Source organism: Thermobia domestica, chromosome 2, assembly GCF_964235325.1.
Source record: "Thermobia domestica chromosome 2, izTheDome1.hap1.1, whole genome shotgun sequence".
Classification (NCBI taxonomy): Eukaryota; Metazoa; Arthropoda; class Insecta; order Zygentoma; family Lepismatidae; genus Thermobia; species Thermobia domestica.
The window spans coordinates 362146248-362168705 of NC_137455.1; the positions used below are offsets into that span (position 1 = coordinate 362146248).

Sequence of the window (22458 nt, forward strand, 5' to 3'; positions counted from 1 at the left end):
CCATCTCTTTGCTACCAGATAGGATGATTTCTAAAGGTGTTACATAATTACAGTAGCTTTTATAGGATAAAATAAGAACATATCCATTTTGTTCACTGGTACATTATGATCATGTACCATTGAACAGAGCCTCTTGTACCTTTGAACAAAGTGATAATTACAACGTTTCCGTGGCAATAATATAAAAAGAAGCCACAAATTTTACTAGTTATAAATTGCAATTAAAGGTTTAGCTATAAAAAAGTTCCCCAGAATTGAAATTTTATTAATTAAATTGAAAATTGAAGAGAAGTTCTAACATAAACTTGTGAACAATAATGTTGAGCATATACAACATAACCTTATATTTTATACAATGAGCGTATATTTAGAAACTACTTAAAATCATGATAAATAACTTTATATCCTAACCTAACCTATATAAAATATATAAATTGTTTTAACTAGTTACATTGTGTAGCTTTAGACAGTATTATTTATCGTTCAAAGGTACACGATGCATTAATGTTCATAGGTACAAGAGGGTCACCATTACGAAAAAAAAGTTCTCCACTAGCTTAAATATTGAACAGAAGTTATAACTAAAAATATTACTGTATTCACCAATGATTCTACCCCAAGTTTGGACAAATAAATATCACAAGTCGCGAAAACCGAAGAGCAAAAACTCAAAAGATAACTACAAAAAATCTTCGTTTTGAGGGTGAAAAAATTAAAAGCATCATTACTCGGCACAACACTCATTCAACAATAGCCAAACGCATTTGTAGTGCTTTTTTTATTTACTCTTTCAAAAGAATTTTAGTCACTGCACCTAGATGACTCTGAATTCGAGAAAAGCACAAGTGTTCAAAGCTACATTGTTTCAAAGGTACAACGCCTTCCCCTATTACTTAATGAAGTTTTATTTGTTATTCCGATTCTGTCACTGTGATTTCACTGAAACTTGAATGTTATATTGTGTGTATTATGGGTTTTTAAATTAAGTTTAATTACTACTCTCAGAGAACGAGATTGTGAATTGATTAAGAAAAAGAGATCCATCCGTTATTTTCCGCATATGGAATAAACTGGAAAGTGTAATACGTGATCCGTAAGCATAGTCCTTTGTTATTCGAATGAAGTAAAAATAACATCAATAGTTAAAATATAACTGAGTTATAGCTATTACAGTGAGAATCAGTTATTACATTCAAAAGGCACACTTTGCGGACATTTTCCAATAGGACGCCCAAACCGTCACCGGATATTTCAGTACTTTCAATGTGTTGTTATACATACTTCCCCAAAGGTATGTGCAAAATTCCACCTTACACCGTATTATGATTTTTTATGGGTTCAGCATTCTTTTTTTTTGTCTAATTCGACTGGACAATAAGTTTCCTTTCTGGTTATTTTAAAGAACGCCTTATCAGTCGTGAACCGGCATTACATCTCTGTTCTGCGGCTTACAAAATCAGAAAGGATAAATACCTGGACAATAAAATGGTGGGGAAGTTATTTAATTATATTTTTCTTCTCCTCTTTTCAACCAGCGTCTGAATTAAGACCCGGGACGACGGGTAATTAGTCCTTTTATCCAGGTTCTGAATTAAGAACGACATGGACAAAACATGCGCTTATAACTAATGAACATTAAAATCTTTCAACTTAATGTCCACCTATTATGTTCTGTACACTAAGAGATGGATAATTATTCAAAGTGAGGGTTTATGAAAGAGATGGATGGTGCGAGAATGTGGGAGAAAAGGGAAAACCTGGACGTAATCCATGGTCACGATGTTTTTCACCATAGTCTGGGATAAAACCAGGCCCGTAGCCAGCCCAAAAATGTAGGGGGCGGTAGAAGTTAGGGGGTCTTGACCCAACCATACTATAATTCATCTCCATATTATAGTTCATTTGCAAGCCTACCGTGAACATTTTAGGGGTGCAGCAAAAATTTAGGGGGGCGCGGACCCATAGCCAACCCGTAGGTACGGGCCTGGATAAAACTATGAATCCCTTTGTGTGTGTGTTGTACTATTAAGCCATCATGTCACCCTTTTTTTTTAATTATAGTTACAGTAATATACGTATATCAGATGCTATTACGCGACTAAAGTTATACATTTACTACTTTTACTACTTTTAATCGATTATTTTTTTTAAAAAAAGAATGATTTGTCGAACTTAATGCCCATTGATAAATATATGTTAATAGGAGAACACACATTAGAGGGAGATCCAGTTTATTTCGAAATGTTCCTATATATTTAGATATAGATGTCAAAAAGAATAAAGAAATTAATGAGAAAGACGTGATAGAAGATATAGAGCAGCGATGGAGCTTATTACCGTCTTTATCACGTAAATTTTATGAGGCTCTGCTTATTATTTACTATCAGAAGTGTGCGTTCTTCTCAGTGCCTGAGTATTATGCAACTTACATACAGAAGAGTAGTATAGGATGTCTAAATTAAGAAGCCTCTGGGACACACTGTGTTTTCTGTACCTATAGATAGTTAGATTTCATAATCCCTCCAATCGAGCCGAAAGTCGAAGAAAAAATTTCGTACTCGAGTATATCTGGTGAAGATATATCTGTGTGCAAACTTTGGTGGTTTTACGTGACTTTTTCTATGCGAAAAATTTGATGACACACATACGCACACAATCATTCTTTTTGATATTAGTAAGGAAAGGTCTTCGATATGTCAGATAAGGTTTTCGGATGTTGTTAAATATCTGAAAACCAATTCAGAACGTGAAAGATGTTTAAAAAGTGAGCGATAAAGAATCTAAAATAACATCAAATAAAATAATGAATGTTTCTACACCCTGTATAGATCACACATCTGGTAGGGTAATGTTTGACGTCATAATACTTGGGAACTCAAATTTCAGCACTAATCGCAAAAAATCTTCAATACAATTATTAATTTGTTTATAAAATTTGCATATATTGTATGTCTTAGTTTCCAAAATTTAAATGTTCATTGTCTTTACGATATCCACTAAAATTCAGAAAATAGAAGAGAGAATCATAATGAACATTTATAGCAGTGGTTCCAAACGTGGGGAACGTGAAGAGCGAGCAATTTGTGTAATAAACTAACGGAAATATACAGTGAAATTGTGAATAAAGCACAGCTTTTAATAGTCATTTACAAAGTTAGGAAAGTAAGGAAGTTATAATCAGTGACGTAGCTAGATGGAGAAAGGGGGCTGGTGCCTCGGTTGTATTACTTACCCCCAGACATTTTACATTGCAACATAAGCAGAGTATATACTATTTGTGTTATATAAAAAAAAGCTTCTTCTAAAAAGATCTGCCGCTCTGCTTGGACTCAGAGAAAATTAAAGTATTAGGATTAAGAAGTAGGTTTCTGGGCTTCCCTAATTTATGGCCATGTTAGCCCGTCAGGCATGAGGGATAACGTCCCTCTGCGACCACACTATCCAAGGAAATGAAAGGCAGAAAGCGTCCTGGGACCTGTAGGTTAGGTACCGTACCCGCATTTGCCTGGTGTGAATGAGGAAGACCTAGGAAAAACACACTCAGGATGGCTGACATGAAAATCTCTTACACTTTTTCGATTGAGGGTCCCATCGGGAATCAAACTCAGGATCGCTCACATCAAAGGTTACAACGTTAGCAACTACGCTACGCAGATCCACCCAAAGTAAAATAAAGTTAGGAACGTCATTGCTTCAGAGGCGCTAGGTAATTGATCTTTATCTTTCGTATTCCTATTCAAGTAGTCTTCATAGTTATAAACTTAATAAATACAAACTGGTGACTTCATTATTGAAAATAAGTGAATTCAATGATGAATGTGAGATCGCAAATGGGGATCGGACAAAAAGTACACATGCCTAACGAGCAAGAAGGGAAGCGTGGAGTATGAAGTGTTTTCGAACGGATGGCACGTAAATAAGGTTGTCAGCCATTGACTTAAAGGAAGTAGTATTCCTCACAAGATGAGACGAGAAGAAAAATAAGGTTAGCTTGTCTTGTTCCGTAAATGTTTGCTGAAGTTTCATTTCGTCTCAATTCTCGCCAATCTTCTGGTTTCAAATATTTTTCGTCCCATCTTGTGAAAGTACATATGAATTTTTAAAATAGTAGAAACAACAGTCTTGATCACTTATATTGAATAATAGGACATACAATTGCTAGGTTCGAATCAGTCTATTTTGTTAGTTTGTCGGACATATTGGTGGGCGCAAACATTGTCGACTCTAGTGATTTCTATTTAAGCGGTTAATATTGAAAGAGTGTATTAAATACTGAGATATTACATAAATCTCATCTGGTCCCAATTACTCATTTAGGTCCAGCAACAGTATAAAACTGAAACGAATATAAAACTTATGGAGAGTAATAAACTAACCGCAAGTAATGCTGAAAAGATAATATATTTGATGTATATGTGAAACACAAAGGCAGTGAGTAAACAATTACTTCTTACAGCTAGATATAAATAATATAATATTAACAATAGAACACAACTATGGACATACTAGATACGAGCGTTTCATTAAAAATTCATATAAAGAATTGTCTACCTCTACCGTATGTCTTAGAAACAAAATAATATTCTAGATAATAATAACTAAATATCATTCAACACTAAGGAAAATAATGAACTTAATTTTAGGAAATGCAGAAAAGAATTAATATGAAAAGATTCCATGAAGCTTCTAATGCAACTCACGGAACGATACGGACCTGTGGTGTCACGGCAAAACCCTTGTCTAGTCTGCCATGACGTAAGCAGCTCATTTTTCCATTGTTTGAGGCGCTGTACCTCAAACGTGGCGATTGTAGCGTACCCTATTGTGGCGATTGATAGTACCATTCAATTTACAAGTCGCCTTATCAGACCAAACAATGAAATTAGTCAACTGTTCATTATCGAGAAAATACATTGACAGCCCGGTTGTTCTCATTGATTACATGAAGGAATGTGGAAATGTAGGTTTTCACTTTGCTTGCTTCTTGACAATGCGGTAAATACTTGATTTTACTTATACTTGATTCACACGAAGCTTGCCGTATGGGTATTTGAGGGGATCTTGTGAAAGTTTGTAACACTACAACCACCTCTCCGCTAGTGATTGATACCTGCAACAGTATTTCTTCTTCAGATCACAGACAGTTCCTTCCCTTTAAATCTTGTGGCGTAATTTCGTGACTGTGGCGCAGTGTCAAATTCTGCCCACCAGCGTTCTCTCCACGTATCCCATGTTTCGTGTTTCCTCACATTTCCAGAAACAAAAACATCCACTTTCGTTGCTTACAGGGAAGGTGCGCAGTCATCTACTCATATAACATCAATTTGATCAGATTATCTTTAGTACCTTGTCTGTTAACATTCAAACAGTGTAAATCCTTTTGTGGCCACTCTGTATCATTTATTAATCTATTCTACTAGGTCAAATTCCAAATATTTGCCCACTATAATTCTCTACATCAGGGGTTCTCAACCATTTACACTTTCGTAACACCAAGCCATAAGTCGTACGTACGACTAAAAGCGGCTCGCGTAGCACTAGCGGTACACATACCATATGTTGAGAAACTCTGCTCTACATAAATAAATGTCTACCAACATGCCAAATTTCCTAAAGATTAAATGGGATTTTCGATTAATTTTAGGAAAACTGCTTGATTTCATTGAAATGAAACCCAACTTTAATGCCTAAAAATGCATCAAACAAACTTTTGCAAATTGTATGTTATTCTCATACTAAGCGTATTCAGTATTACCTGAATGTGAAGATTGTTTTTTTTCGTTTATAGCGTATAACAGTGGTGTCCAATTATAATGAACCCGAGGGTCATAACCGTCTTTACTAGTAAGGTACCGCAGCTAATAATAATAATAATAATAACGATAGCAACTTGGAAAGTGTGCTAAATTATTTTTCCCTAAAGCAGAATGGAAAAGCTTCAGTTTGTTCCGGAATCCATTCATAAGCCCATTAGATTAGAAACGAATTCACCCTTTCCCTGTAGTTTTATGTTCAGTTGTTCTTGGAGCCCTGTAATGTATGTTAGAAATGCTAAATGTCGAAGAAAAGCAGGACTTCTAAGCTCCTCTTCTAAGCATGTGGTGTCTGATGGAACAAACTCGTTAAGAAAATCAGGGATTTCTTTCTCCAGTTCAAAAAATGTTTTAAGACAATTTCCTGCAGTTAACCACCTAACGTGGTTGTAGAGAAGTAGGTCTCCATACTCTGATACTACGTCCTCTACAAATTGACGAAACTGGCGATGAAATAGAGGTTTATTGCCACCCCTTATTATACTGATAGCTTTGGCAATCTTTTTGAGGACTTCTTCTTGCTTTAATGATTTGCCACATAGAGCTTCTTGATGAATAATACAATTAAATGCAGGGAAATGTATGCCAATTTCTTTGGAACGGTCTTCTAATCCAAACTTCTTACCTACCATCACTGGTGCACCATCTGTTACAATTTGTAATGAGTTACATTTATTTAAGATTCGGAAAAAAAGAAAAAGAGATGGAAACTGTTGTCAGCTGTTAAGCACTAGTTACTAGTGGCGCCATTAGTGGCGACCGGTAGAATTATTTTGTACTTATAGCGCTTTACAGGCGATAGCGTCATAATCATTCTGAAAGCCAAACTGGGAAAAAGTCTACTGGAAACTATACGAATAAGTCATCTAATAAGTCAATTTTTCAAGTTACATATCGAATGTACGTCGCTATAATTCCGATTGATACCAATGGTTTAGTCTGGTATATTAAAATATTAACGAAAGTTGGAAAAGATAAGTGTATTTTTTAAATATTTTTTTTTAAGTGAAGTGATTTAAATTTTCCGAGATATATGGTTAAATAGTCTAAAAAGTTTAATTGATAGTGGCATATATTTGGAAAAGTGAATTGTTAATTTGTTGTCAATATATTGGTGAGATATATTATACATTGTTGTATCCAGCTATATTTGATGTATATGGTTCGGAATCTTCAAACTGGTGAGTTGCAATTAATTATTTATTTTCGTTATTGGACCATTTGCTTATGATTAATCAATGTAGTCTAAAGCCCTTATGGCAGTATGTAAGGTCCAAAACCGATATTCAGTTGGTTGATTGTTTCTTGTTTATGATTTTCATGCAATTGAGATTTTTCATAAATCGTTATTTCATTATAATCATTGAGTTTCACTTTTGTATCCTGGAATATACCTATATTTTACGGATAGATGAATACGAAGATAAGAGCTATCATATTTGCTTATTGTAGAAAATTATTGGGTTCGATCCCACTACTAAGGTAATATCGGAGTTTTTACGCGCTACCTTCCCAATAAAACCCGCCTTTATTATATTAGATAAAATGGAGGGAGAATTTTATACCCCCTCTCCCAGTGACGATACCGAAGACTAACTAGTTTAGGTAGTAAGTATGTTACATAAACTTTCAGAATGTTTATGTTTTCTATGCTGCTTATGAGATTTAATTATCGGCAGCTAGAAGCAGGTTGGGTTGGTTTCTGAGGTTTCCATTAAAAAGCTAATATATTTCATAGTATGGAGTTTGCATTTAGTGATAATAAGGCATAAAAATAGGAAGGGACGCATTCTCTATTCGGTTGTAGTTTTTCTGGTGCAGCAGTGTACTTATGTGGTTGATATCATTCATCATTATTTTGTATATAATTTTCAGGAAAGTAAAGATAAGTATAGACTGTGAGATTATATACATATATTTAGTTATCATGGCAAATTGGCAATTAAATTTAAACCATTTTGATAATGGCGACGAGGGATTATTTATAAACAGGAATAATGAATTGTTGGACCTGTCATTTTTGCAAGAAAACGCCTTAGGGATAGAAAATGAAGTTGGACGGATGCATGCTTCGAGTGGCAGTCCTTTCGTAGTTACAAACACAACTCAGCGTGCAATGACCTTGGGAGCAGGTGGTTTAGATAATCCCTGTAATGTAGGTCAGGAAGGCGACCAAAGCAGGTGCATTTTGGAAGGGGAAATAGCTGATAGCCAGCCGAATGTAGCTTGTGTTAATGAAAGAGAAAAAGATAAGGAATTTAAAAATAGTAATAAATATAACCCATTTCTTCCTTTTTGTACTTCTTTTTCAAAATTAACTGTAGATGCCGCAAAAGGTAGTTTCCAAGAATATGTAAATAGAATTCCAGTATGTAATGGGAGCAATCATCATAGTTTGTTTATGTTTGGGATTGAAGTATATAAGATAACAAAATTAAATTTATTTCCTGTGGAATCGGTATTAATCGCTGCCTTAGGTAAAACTAGCGATTGTTTACGTGAGGAGTTGTTGAATCTTTTTGCAATTACTCACGATTGGATAGAAATATGTAGACATTTATTTCATAAATTTGTGTCCCCGTTGGCAAACAGGGAATTAGTACATAGTTATGTGGATCGATTGCAATTACCGCAAGAATCAACATCGGATTATATTAATAGTGTGGTTGATAGTTATTCCATTTGTATGGGAGTAAGAGTTGAGAAGGATATACTAGAATATGTGTGGAAGGTGATCAAACCCGATATCCAACATGAACTATTTCGTTATTCTAAACCTACATCCTTGGATGAATTAATATCAGAAGTAAAACGTTATGAACTATTTCAGAAAAATGTTCAGGTATATAATGCACTTTCTACAGGAAGACGAATAACAGATAAAAAAGTGTTACAGTGTTATTCTTGTGGGGGCAACCATAGGGAAAAAGACTGTTATATGGATAGACTATCACGTAGTAGTCGGCAAAAGGGATCACCATTCCGTCAAAATAGAGATCAACGGTTAAGGTCTAGTGCTCATGTTGATGAAAAAATGGTTCAATCAGAAATACGGCAAACGAACTTAAACCGTAGGAGTGTTCGTAAACCGACATTACATAAACTTAATGAGGTTAGTGATAAAACCAGTGGTGGTTCAGATAGACTTGTAGCGGTTTTTATAAAAGGATATATTTTGGGAAAGGATTATACTGGAGGAATAGACACTTGTGCATCTGTCTCGATAATAAATAGCGCTAAGTTTCAAGAATGGAACTCGAGATTAAAGGTTCCCATTAAGGTGAATGAAGAACTGTTTACGGGAACAGGTGTTAATAGACAAACCATATCATTATCTCAGTATGTTATCCTACCTATTCGTTTTCGAACTAAGGTGTATAGACTCAAGTTTTTTTTTTTGATGGAATATTTAGAACCCACGTTTATAATAGGAATTCAACAGTTAAAGTATATGAGAGCACACATTGACTTAGTGGAAAATAAGTTTGTTTTGACTAGTGAAAAAGTGGTGATACCTATTAGTAATTTCCCAAACGGTGACTTTAATAAGCTGGATGATTCTGCCCTTAAGTTTTTATTCCGTAGTACCCCCTATTACTCTCAGACGTTAGATGTTGGTATGGGTGGTGAACCTGTTACGATGGAAGGAGAGGATAAGCAGATGAACAGCGTTGCCAACCGCAGTTATTTCCTTTGTCAGAACATGGATAGTAAAACGTCAACATGTCGAATACCAGTTGATGCACTGCTTGCTGAAGGAGATCCCTCTTTACAAAGGTATGTTGAGGATCTTCCTAATAGGTTTCCTAATGTATTTAGGGATAAGATAGGAGAGATTAAGGGTTACCAGTATGAAATAAAAGTTAATAATGAAGAGCCTATTAGAATGAAAGCGTACCCTATGGCACGATCCGATCAAAAACAACTAGATTTAATTTTGGATGACTGGTTAAAACAAGGTATAATACAAAAAAGTAATAGTAATTGGTCATTCCCTTGTTTCTTGGTGAAAGGTAAGACAGATGAGAAGCGGCTCGTAATTAACTATCAATCCTTGAACAAGAGACTATACCTAAATCCTCAGTTTACACCGCGTATTGAGGATGTGTTAGCTAGTGTATCTGGTGGGAAAATATTTTCTGCCATTGATATAAAGAAAGCATATCTGCATTTACGCTTAACAGAAGGTTCTTATAAGTATACCGCTTTTATGACTCATCGAGGACTATTCGAATTTAAATATTTACCGTTCGGACTTTCTTCTGGAAGTTTTATGTTATCAAAAGTATTAACAGATATTCTGTATCCATTAAAAGATGAGGGTCTAGAATGGTTTTATGATGATGTTTTGTTGTATAGTTCAGATGTAGATAGTCATAAAAAGTTGTTAGATAAAGTTTTAAAGAAATTTGAGGAATATGGAATAACAATTTCATTAAGTAAATCAAAGCTATTTCAGACAAAGATTCCATATTTAGGATATATATTAGAAGATGGTCATATGTATTTAGATCCTTCTAGAGTAGATATTATCAGGAAATTACCAGCACCCCGCAATAGGCGCGGTTTAATAAGTTTACTGTGTTTTCTACAATATCATGCAAAATTTGTACCTCATTTTCAAGAAATTGTGGAACCTTTGAATAGGATGAGGTCCCCTAAGATGCCATTTAAATGGGGAAATGAGGAGCAAAGGTCATTAGATCAGATTAAGGAGTTATTTGAAACTCATGTACTATTAAAATTACCTGATATGAACGCGAAGTTTATAGTCAGCTCAGATGCAACACTGAAAAGTCTTGGGGGAACGATTCTGCAATATGATAAAGATAATGTGTTGAGACCAGTGGGATTCTTTTCTAGACGTTTACGTCCTTATGACTTAAATAAACCCATTTATCTTCTTGAATTGATGGCCGCGGTTGAAACTATTGAAAGGTTTAGAACATATTTGCATGCTAAATTTGAATTACGGGTAGACAATCTAGGGTTAATGTATGCCATAAGGAACATTAAACGAATTAAGAAATATGGGAGTTTATTATATCGATTGTTTTCGTTCGATTTTGATGTTAAACATGTTCCATCTAACTTGAATATATCTTCAGATTATATTTCAAGGATCCATGATCGGGATATGTTTGAACCTGTGGAGATAGAACAAACGCACGATAATGAGGTAAAGAATTTATTGTTAGTAAATATGTGGAATATGCCTTATGCTTGTTTGTCCATAAAAGAACATCAGAGGAAAGATGTAGAACTGAACAGTATAATTGAGAGGCTAGAGAAGAGAGAAAATGTTGAGAGCTATAAGTTAATGAAAGGTATATTGTGTAAGAAAACGAGAGCAATTAAAAAACCTTGGAAAGTATGCATTCCTAAGAAACTAACAGTACCTATTATGGAATTTTACCATAATTCCATTTTACCCGGAAATCACATGGGGGCGCAGAAGACAATTGCGCGTATCTCTAGTAGATATACATGGCCTTCTTTAGTAGAAAATGTTAGGGAATACGTACATTGTTGTAAATTGTGTCAATTAAGCAAGAGTGATAATCAGAAAAAGATGGGTCAATTAGTGTCTACTTTTGATAAAATCATAAATGGAAGATGGTATACAGATATATATGGACCATTAGTTCCGTCTCGTTCGGGCAGATATTGTCTCATTGTATTAGACTCCTGTTCCAAGCGTGTTTGGTTGGAACCAATAAGACTATTGTCGAGCCAAGCTATAATAAATAAATTGTATAAGATTATGTGTAGATTCGGATTCCCATACGGGGTTAGTCATGATAACGGGTCTGCTTATGTATCAGCTAAGTTTAAAGATTTTCTATATAGCCATGGTATAAAAGATATCCGGAGTTCACCGTATCATTGTGCATCTAATAATGCCGAGAGATATTTAAGAGTGCTTGGTGATAGTCTTAGGATATATTTTAGCAATAAACAGACGATGTGGGACACGGGTCTACATGAAATCGAATTTGCCATTAATTCAGCTGAACATTCTGAGTTAAAATGTACTCCTATGGAGATGACTTTTAATTATAACGTATGTGACCCTTTAGATATTCGCTGGAAAATAGACGAATTAGATATACGAAAGAGAGACCCAAATATTTGGGCAAATGCTATGAAGAACATGGAATTAGCATGGTCTAGAAGAAAACGTATGTACGATAAGAACAGAGTGCAGATATCATATTCTATAGGTGATCAAGTATTATTAAAATCTCAGTTTAAGTCTTCATTGGTAGATAAAATAACTCGTAAATTGTGTCCACGTTGGACGGGGCCATTTACGGTCGAGGCTTTCTTAGGTACCAATACCGTCCGTTTAAAATCTGTTAATGATCCATCTGATATTTGTAAAGCCCACGTTTCTCAAACTAAATTGTATAGGGTGCCACGTAATTTGGGTGTAACTTAAGGTGAATTATACAGTTTGTAATTAATGGGTATACCTTGTAAAATATAACGTATTAAGATATTGTATATTATTGATTCTGCAACCGAATTATGTTGGCGTTAAATAGCCTATTTTAGTAGTCTCTTTCTAGTCAAACGGTTTAGAAATTTTTAAAGTGTTAATTATTTTAAAAGAATTGTAAATTATATTTATATTGTTATTAGTATTGTTATTGTTATTGTGTAATTGTGTTATGTTTGTGCTAATCGAGATATTTTTAAATTCCAGGCCTGGAAAAATTTGTTTGTCCAATGTTGTATGGAAAATCGTTAGTCAAATATTGTACAAAAATTGTTAGTATTTTGTCCGGAAACATTTATGCAATTGTTATATGGAATTGGTTAACCAATTGATATGCGAAGATGTCTATTATTTTGTTATATGGAGATTGTACCAGTTTATATATTCATTCAAGATCGTATGAAGGTAACCATGATAATTCGGAGTTTTCCATTATTTTGTCAACCTGTGGATTAATGAAGTAAGTGACTTATTTATTATGTTTATATATTATGAATGATGATGAATCTTCGATAATGTAAATTTATGAATTTCCAGGAGGTTATGACGTAACAACTTGTTTAATACTAATACTAGGGAATAGTTGTATTTGGTGTAGATGGTGTATGGTAGTAAGAATGAATGTATGAATGACTGGATTATGGGGGAATATTTTAGTTTCTCTATTTTCTTTTGGAATGAATGGTTGGATGTTTGATGCACTAGTATTTAGTTATAGATGTTCCTGGAAATATAGACTTTGACAATGGCAAACTAATCTACCTCCTCGGAAAATCATAAGATTTTAAGGGGGGTGTTAGTTGTTTAATGAGTTACATTTATTTAAGATTCGGCGCCATTAGTGGCGACCGGTAGAATTATTTTGTACTTATAGCGCTTTACAGGCAATAGCGTCATAATCATTCTGAAAGCCAAACTGGGAAAAAGTCTACTGGAAACTATACGAATAAGTCATCTAATAAGTCAATTTTTCAAGTTACATATCGAATGTACGTCGCTATAATTCCTATTGATACCAATGGTTTAGTCTGGTATATTAAAATATTAACGAAAGTTGGAAAAGATAAGTGTATTTTTCAAATATTTTTTTTAAGTGAAGTGATTTAAATTTTCCGAGATATATGGTTAAAGTAGTCTAAAAAGTTTAATTGATAGTGGCATATATTTGGAAAAGTGAATTGTTAATGTGTTGTCAATATATTGGTGAGATATATTATACATTGTTGTATCCAGCTATATTTGATGTATATGGTTCGGAATCTTCAAACTGGTGAGTTGCAATTAATTATTTATTTTCGTTATTGGACCATTTGCTTATGATTAATCAATGTAGTCTAAAGCCCTTATGGCAGTATGTAAGGTCCAAAACCGATATTCAGTTGGTTGATTGTTTCTTGTTTATGATTTTCATGCAATTGAGATTTTTCATAAATCGTTATTTCATTATAATCATTGAGTTTCACTTTTGTATCCTGGAATATACCTATATTTTACGGATAGATGAATACGAAGATAAGAGCTATCATATTTGCTTATTGTAGAAAATTATTGGGTTCGATCCCACTACTAAGGTAATATCGGAGTTTTTACGCGCTACCTTCCCAATAAAACCCGCCTTTATTATATTAGATAAAATGGAGGGAGAATTTTATACCCCCTCTCCCAGTGACGATACCGAAGACTAACTAGTTTAGGTAGTAAGTACGTTACAAATTGTTGAACATTTCTTAAAATGGTAAAATTCTTCTACATAATTTGTAACTGCTTCGTAAATGTCCCTTCCCTTTGCGTACCGCTAAGAGGATACACGTGTTGTTCGCATAAAAATCAGAAGCTGTCTTACGTCTGTGTGATCGGTACTTTCATCAAGGCACAGAGAGAATAAACGAAACTTCTAGATTTCGTTTGATTTTTTTCCACTTGCTCACCTATTTCTGATACTCTTCTCTGTACATTCTGATGAGAAAGTGGTACAGATTCGACGTCATTCGTTAACTTTATGTCATCAAAAGTCTTTGGCATTTCTACGGCGCATATCTTCATTCTAATCCCATCACTGAAAGCCTTTTTGGCTTACGAGAGCTCCAGAGAAACTGCATACGAAGCATGTAACATGTAAGTGAATTGCATTTACTTTATAAAACATACCTGTTTGACGCTTCAATTTTTTCTTCAAGTCTTCGATAAACACTTTTGGAGCCTTACCTTCATATCTATTGAATTTACTTTTTTGTGTAATTGAATTCAAAAAATTGTGTAGTTGAATTTGTGTAGTTGAATTCTTCTTCACATTGTATTCCTTAGGCAAAGACACAATCTGCATGCATATTAAACATTGCAACTTTCCAATGTGATTTGTTATGAAATAGTCATTTTCTCAACGCTCATGATATAATCTATTTTCATTTTCTATTTTACGTTTGCTTCCACTCATTTCACCAATGTAACAAACTCAACACAAAATTAAACTTCCACAATAAATACCTTACTTCAATGGTCAATCAATCAATCCCTGAAGTGCTAGAAACACGAAGACAATTTAACAAAAGAAATAAATAATTAACCTAAATATTAAGAAAAGAGACAGTACCCAACTTCAAACATTATAAGACAGATTTCAGTGTTGATGTCATTAGAAGCATCAGATTGTATATTAAACTCTGACCTTTACTAAACCCAAAGTCTGACAAGAAAAGAAAAGTAGATTTTTGCTTTACGCTCAAGAATAACATCTTCGTTCCATTCTAAAATCAGTTTCTGTGTGTGTTTATGACATTAAGTAGTGTATTTCCTGCGCGCTATGGCTTCTAGGCAGAGTTCGGGGAGGAAAAGTGTCTGTTTTACAAAGTTAGATCAGATGTATTGGTTTGGTTTACTTTATTGAGGTAATCGTAACTTTCAGCAACGATGTCTTGCCTGTAGTGACATTATCTACTCCAGTGTTGCCGTGGATGTTCGAGCCTTTTCGCTGTATAGAAGTGCTAAATGGAAGCCTTATTTGGAAAGAAAAGTGTAAGCACTAAAGGAATGAAAAAATATAATTGAGTATTTTATCAGTAATAATAGTAAACCATGAGAGCTTTATGGACTGCATAAAATGGTTTGGTGGGCCGCATGCAGTCCGCAGACCGCTATTTCGATAGCTCTGGCGTATAATATATTCTCCCAGTAAATCAAAACTCAATATTAATGGCAAAATCCTGGGAGCTAAATGTATGTACACCTCTGTATGATTATCTCCATCGATTATGTTTTAGTGAAGTAAGTCCTCACAAATTTTACTGTCCAATTTCTCGAGAACCAAAGGATATAACAATATTCAAACGCTTCATCTAGCCTCTTAAGCTTTGTTAAGATCAGAAGACTTCGTCTATATTTTCTTCCATTATGATTGACTTCTGCATAAGAAAAGTGAAACGCAAACGCTGAGAATAGAATCAATTATAATTACATTTATGTAATGCGGAATGATACATGTATATCAACAAAATACACACTTATACAACGCTTTTATTTTTCGACCTAAAAAGTAATCAATAAAGTTCCAACAAGGCTCAAATAGCATTCACACACTAAATACAGTAATTAATTGGCTTAAAATTTAGAAAGTATTATTTCTTCTTTTGAAATTTATAACCTTCTAATTACTGAACCGTAAATATTTTTTACACTGCATAACCTCGTAGCATTTATATTAAATGCTAGCTGAACCTGCTCTCTCTACTCAGCGCATCATTAGGACATGATCATGAATCTCTTTGTCATTCCTCACATATGTACATGTCCCTTTACAGACACAAGTGAAAGACGTCTTCATAAAAATCGGCAAAGGGTAGCATAAAGGGTAGATTTCTTCTCTTAGTTTTTCAATATTTCGCACCGTTTGCAAGATTTGAGCCTACTTCCAGTTGGAGTTTCTAATTCTTTGATCAGTGGTTTCTTTTTTCTTGCATGCTTTATCTTATAAGCAAACAAATTACATACACAATTAATTATAATGTCAATGACATATAGTGTATCCAGGTCGCCAAAAGTGCCTTTACATCGCCATGACGGGTATGTGACCGCGCAGTACTCCAAGGAAGGGATGGTTGCATAAGAAATTGTGATTAATTTTGAACAGTTTTTATTTTGACTAGGGAAATAACGTAGATATAATGAGCAAAGGAAAAGATTTGAAGCATCAGTACACTATCATCTCTGTAAAGATTCATATTCTCAGTTTTTCATTTTATTCTCTTATATGTTAAGTTAATAACTGCTGACAACTGCTACTAGCGCTTTTCACTCTTCAGGAATTTTACACGACATGTTCGCAGGACACTTTTCTAAGTCCTTAATGTATGCGTGAATTATTTCATTCGTCTCATTGTCCTTATTTCAGAATGGAAACTGAATATGCTGAACGTGAGTATGTTTCGTTGTCGTCAAGCAAGGGTTGTAATAAATGTAAATAAGGTTCTTATTATTAAATAAAACACAGAAGTATCTGTTCCATGTATAGCACAATATAATACAGTAATTAACCAACACGATAATCACTAACGCCCGCAGGATTTTTTCGAACGGGAAGGGGGGGGCAAAAGACTGATATAGAGTTTTTTGATTTATTGCCCTATATATATTAAAAGTCATAGTTTATCATTGATAGCGTATATCCTCTTACTTTTTAAAATCGCCAGTGTAACCTATTAGTCAGAACATACATCTCCAGATATAATTTAGAGGGAAAAGAAGGAAAGATATATGAAAAGTGGCGTAAGTAATTTTACTGCACCCTGGATAATCCATTACTCATACCCCCCTGTCCCACGCATTTCAACTGCTGCGTTATATATATATATGGTTCCATGTCAGAATTGCCCGAAAAAGGGCTAGGATAGAAAGGCCCGAGTCAAAACGGGGCTCGGTTTTAAAAGGTCCCGCGTCAAAACAGCAAGTTCAAAAGTGGCCCCGCGACAAAAATGCCCGAGTCGAAAATGCACAGCGTGAAAATGTTCCCCTCGTCAAAGAGCCCGGGTCAAAGATCATCGCGAGAAGAGAGTCCGAGACAAAAGGGCCCTATGTAAAAAAAACTGACAAAGTGGACACCGCCTCAAAAGGACACGGGTCAAAAGATTCTTGCGAGTAAAGAGGCCGAGTCAAAAGGGACTTATGTTAAAAAAGCCGGATCAAAAAGGACCCCGTTTCAAAAGGGCACAGGTCAAGACGGTCCCGAGTCAAAATGACCCCGCGGCAAAAGGCCCCGAGCCAAAAAGGCCCCGCGTCAAAAGGAGCCAAGTCAAAAGAGCCCCGCGTCAAAGGGGTCGGCAAATACAATTCCACGGCTAAAAAACCTGAGATCAGGTGTGAAAGTCGGGAGAAAGATACATATGACCAGTTGCGTAGCTAATTTTATTGTGCCCTGATCGTTCATCCAACTCATACCTTCCTTAGTGATGGTAAATTCCCGGGAAGATATTTTTCGGGAATATTCCCTGGGAATATTCCCGGGAAGATTCCCAAAATGGGAATTTATCCGGGAATTTATGTTCAAACAAAAAGAAAATTGTATTCTATTACTATATTATGATTTCAAAGTTGAATTAATTTTTATATCACGGCATATTATTACTGTTGTTCACAGAGGATTCTTTAAAATGTATATTCTGAACGGTACCATATTACTTTATTAACAATTTATTATATTTAGATAGTACGAATAAATGTATAATTATTTATAATATGTTCTATCAATTAAGTATGTGTGAAAAAATTATATAGTAAATTATATAGTAACAGTTTAAATTTATATGTAAGTGGATTTGCTGAACTTCACTCTATTGCTGATATTATAAACACATCAAATTTATAAATGTTATAAACTAATTATATTGGGTAAATGCTAGAAGATACATGCCTCACCAATTTGTCAACATTTGCGCATACATATTTATGTTCACAAAATTTGCAAGACACTTATCTTTATATTTTAGCACGTAATATTGCCATACGCGACCTTTCATTCTACCTATTTCTCGAAATTCCATACGTTAATTTACATGTAAAAGAAGTCCGAGTACTTCTTCAGAAATTCGAGTCATAGAGAGGAAACAGACCGACGTCTATTTCTAAGTGTGGTTCAGTGTTTATTAGTACTTCATCTCTACATAATTCTAAATTACTTTACAAAATGGTTCCTTTTCATCATTTGTAAATTAGTACTTTGCTAATTTTGGCTGTTCATTAGCATTGGGGACCAGATTTGCATTTAACTTTTTTGCGATATTCTATTCCGATGCGGTTGTTTTATGGTTTCATACGTTAAATTATGTTACCAACATTAAATTCAGACAGCATTCAGAGCGAGCGTTAGCGAATGAAGGTGGGTTAGACCCCCGCATGGCACGTTGTTTTCTATCTTCGTTACCAACAATTCACTTTCTTTTCTCACATAAATCATTTCCACTTACTCTTCCGCTTTGCATAAGTCCCCTACTGCCCTAAAAAAATGTGTTCGATACTTTCTTGACTACTTGAACATCACTATCAACTCATTTCTTATGTAAATGATCCTAATTTTTGCTAGTTTGCCCCCCCCCCCAATTCTACACAATTACCTTACTTTTTAGTGCAAATGAAAGTGGAACAAAAATTATATTACTAGTTATAAAAAGTACAGTCAAAGAATTTTAAATTTTTTAACTTCCAAATTCTTTAAAACCTAGAATTAGATCATAATATATTAAAATAAAGTAATTAGTCATATTGTTCTTATAATTTGGGAGATAAAGTAAAGAAATGGAAATAAATTCCTTCCCGGGAATTTAAAGGCCAGGGAAAAAACCTGGGAATATTCCCATTTTTAAATTCCTTCCCACCGGGAATATTCCCACTGCCCATCACTAACCTTCCCCCTGCCGCCCGCATTTCAGCTGGTATATATATATATATATATATATATATATATATATATATATATATATATATTTCTATGTCAGAAGGGCACGGACAAAGGACAAGAATAGAAATGCCCGAATATAAAGGGTCGAAAGAGCCCTGCGACAAAAGGATCCGAATCAAAACAGCCCCGCTGTCAAAAGGGCCGGAATCAAAAGGACGTCGCGACAAAAAGCCCCTATCAAAAATGTCCGAGTTAAAAGGGACCTCACCTCAAAAAGGACAAGGGTCAAAACTGTCTCGGGTCAAAAGGGTTAGAGGCAAAAGGGCACCGCGAAAGGAGCCCAAGTCAAAAAGGCCTCCGTTAAAACGGGACGAGTCAAAAGACCCCTGCGTCAAAAAGGACCGACTCAAAAGGCTCCGCGTCAAAAGGGCCCGGCAAATATAATTTCACGGCGAAAAAGCCTGAGATCAGGACTGGAAATCAGGAGAAAGAAAGAGATATGATCAGTGGTGTAAGAAATTTCACTGCGCCCTGGTCATTGATCATGTATTTAATCATACCTGCCTCTGCCCTGCCCCACACAGAGTTGATGTATATATATATATAGTTCTGTCAGAAGGACACGAACAAACAGGCGAAGACAGAAATGCCCAAGTAAACTGGACCCCGGTCAAAAGGGACCGGCGACAAAAGGTCCAAGTCAAAAGGGCCTCGCTGTCAAAGTTCCTAAGTCAAAAGGTCGTCGCGACAAAAGGGTCCTATCTAAAAATGCCCGGTGAAAAAGGACACCGCATCAAAAGGGCACGGGTGAAGACTGTCCCGTGTCAAAAGTTCCCGAGTCGAAAGGGCCACGCTACAAAATGTCCCGAGTCAAAAGAGGCCCCGCGTTAAAAGAGGCCGTGTCAAAGTGCCCTGGGTCGTTGATTATCTATTTACTCATAACTTCCCCCTGCCCAACGCATTTCAGCTGGTGAATATATATTCTATGCCAGAAGGGTGAGGACCGAAATGCCCGAGTGAAAAGAGCCCCGGGCGAAAGGGTCCCATGACAAAACTGCCCTAGTCAAAAACGGTCCCGTGTCTAAAGGGCTCGGCGACCAAAGGGGCCGAGTCAAAAGGGTCCAAGTCAAAACGGCCCCGGGTAGAAAGAGCCCGGGTAAGGAGTCGGCGACAAATGAGCCCGCGTCAAAAGGGCGCTGTTTCAAAAGTGCCCTGGTCAAAAGGTCCGGAGTCAAAACGGCCCCGCACCAATACCGTTCGAGTTGAAAGTGCCACGCGTAAAATAGTCCCGACTGAAAAAGGCCCCGCGTCAAAAGGGCCCGGTTGCACGGCTAAAAAGCCTGAGATCAAAGCACGAGAGAAAATCGAGCATGCACAAGTGTATATTGTTCCTTTGGTAAGTTGATGGTTTTGTGCAAAAGAAGGAAAAACATCTGTAGTTATTAGTAGCAAATAGGAAATTTGAATGGTAATATAAGTTTTGTTTGGTTGTTGATTGTTCTGCAGGAAATGCTATTACTTAAGTCATTCTCCATTAAAGTAAGGTTGCACTCCCGTCTTTCGGAGTTTGTATTCTCGTTACTTTATATATTATTCATTTTCCCCTTAGTTCTAAAATTCGATTTCTAGCCCTGGATCAAAGTATAGTATGAAAAACATTCTGTGAAAGCGATTAATTTAATTTTGCAGTCAGAAGACACATGTGGAACTGTATACAGGGTTAGTCAAAAGTATTGGGACAGAACAATAATAACGATGTGCGTGGATGGAGGCAAAAAATGTTACAATTGGCATTATTGCATTGACTTGGAGTTGGGTCACCTTCGAACCGATCTTGAATTCCGCCATATTGCATATCACACAATATTCTTAAATATAAAAGGTTATGTTTTTGAACTAACTTATACCTTAATATTCCTACAAATGAGAATGTGAACTCGTTTGTGACACATCATCTGTTTGGGACAGAGTATGCTCTGTTTTACAGGGTGTCCGATGTTTAAAAGTAAATTACAGACATTCAGTAAAGCGACATCAGCATCATCCCTATTTATCGTATGATCATACTTCAGGTCTCGTTTTATCACAATACAGCAGCCTTTTAAATGGTAAACTCCGCATCAAAAAATTGCGACAGCTAACGCCGTGCAGTTAGGCCACCAAATATGCATCATCTTATCACATAGTCGTGTCAGGTAAAGAGACCCCTCTCTGACCTTCTTTCTTCTCTTCCATACTAAAATTAGCTAACAACATGAGCGCAATTCTTATTTCAAACTATACATGTATTAGTATAGGTAAAAAGAAACAACAAAACCGAGATGAAACAAGATACATAGGTTGATGTAGGGAGAAACTGAAACACCCACAATGAAAAATTGAAACCAATGAATGTCTATTACCCAGAGATTCAGAAATGAGCAGAGAGAGAGAAAGAGAGAGAAGAGGAAAGGAGAGGAGAAGAAGAAAAAGTAACGGGATAATAAAAAAAACTGTGGAATTCAAACGTAAGAAAATAACCTAACATTATAAAGTTCCGTTTCCACAAATCCAACAGTAATATAGAAATAACGTTTATTTTTACATAGTTTTTCAGAACTATTCGAATATATAGACGATCCTTTAAATATATATTATGTAACTTTCATAATGGATAGCATACTCAATTTCAAGTAGAACTGTAGATCTCCGAGACACATCTAGGATAATGTCAAAGGTTTAACACACATGCTTTGTTTCCGCGTGGTTCGATTGCAAATTCGGTAGTGTTTGTTGGGCGTAATGACCCAAAATACATTCTAATATACCCAGTAGATAGCGTTGGTCATATCTTCCATTTCAGATTACTAATGCAAACTGAAGGAAAAAAACGAAACGAAAAGAAAAGAGAAATAAAGAAAAAAGAGAAAATTGAAGAGTGCTATTTTATTGCTAAATATCTATCAGATATAACCTATATTAAAAGTCCAATCTGTATCGTAATGGAAAGCTACAAATGTTGGAAAGGAAAAGTTCATGTTTCTCATAGATGTAGCATCTTTCAAATTTCAACGTGAATAAAACACATTGAAGTATAGGACGGGAACAAATATTGTGTCGAACTAGTAAAATAAAATTTTGTTTTCAAATAATCAGAGAGGTACCATTTTCTAGTCTTTTCCGAAGAGTTATCTGTTCCGAACATCCAGCATTGATTTCATCTCTTCCGAATATAACGTAATTTGCACAGAGAGAAAGAACACGCTAAGAGCTCATACGCA

At 35.3% G+C, this 22458-nt stretch overlaps 1 protein-coding gene across 1 annotated transcript; it reads right to left on the reverse strand.

Moving 5' to 3' along the window:
• Positions 1 to 5959: 5959 nt before the first annotated feature.
• On the reverse strand, positions 5960 to 6445 carry LOC145679597 (general transcription factor II-I repeat domain-containing protein 2B-like). Its single transcript, XM_081750174.1, has one exon. The coding sequence runs from the start codon at positions 6443 to 6445 to the stop codon at positions 5960 to 5962; it is 486 nt and encodes a 161-aa protein (XP_081606300.1).
• Between the last annotated feature and the right edge of the window lie 16013 nt (positions 6446 to 22458).

Excerpts from the sequence above, each read along its gene's own strand:
- LOC145679597 (XM_081750174.1), bottom strand. The coding sequence starts at position 6,445 with ATGGTAGGTAAGAAGTTTGGATTAGAAGACCGTTCCAAAGAAATTGGC.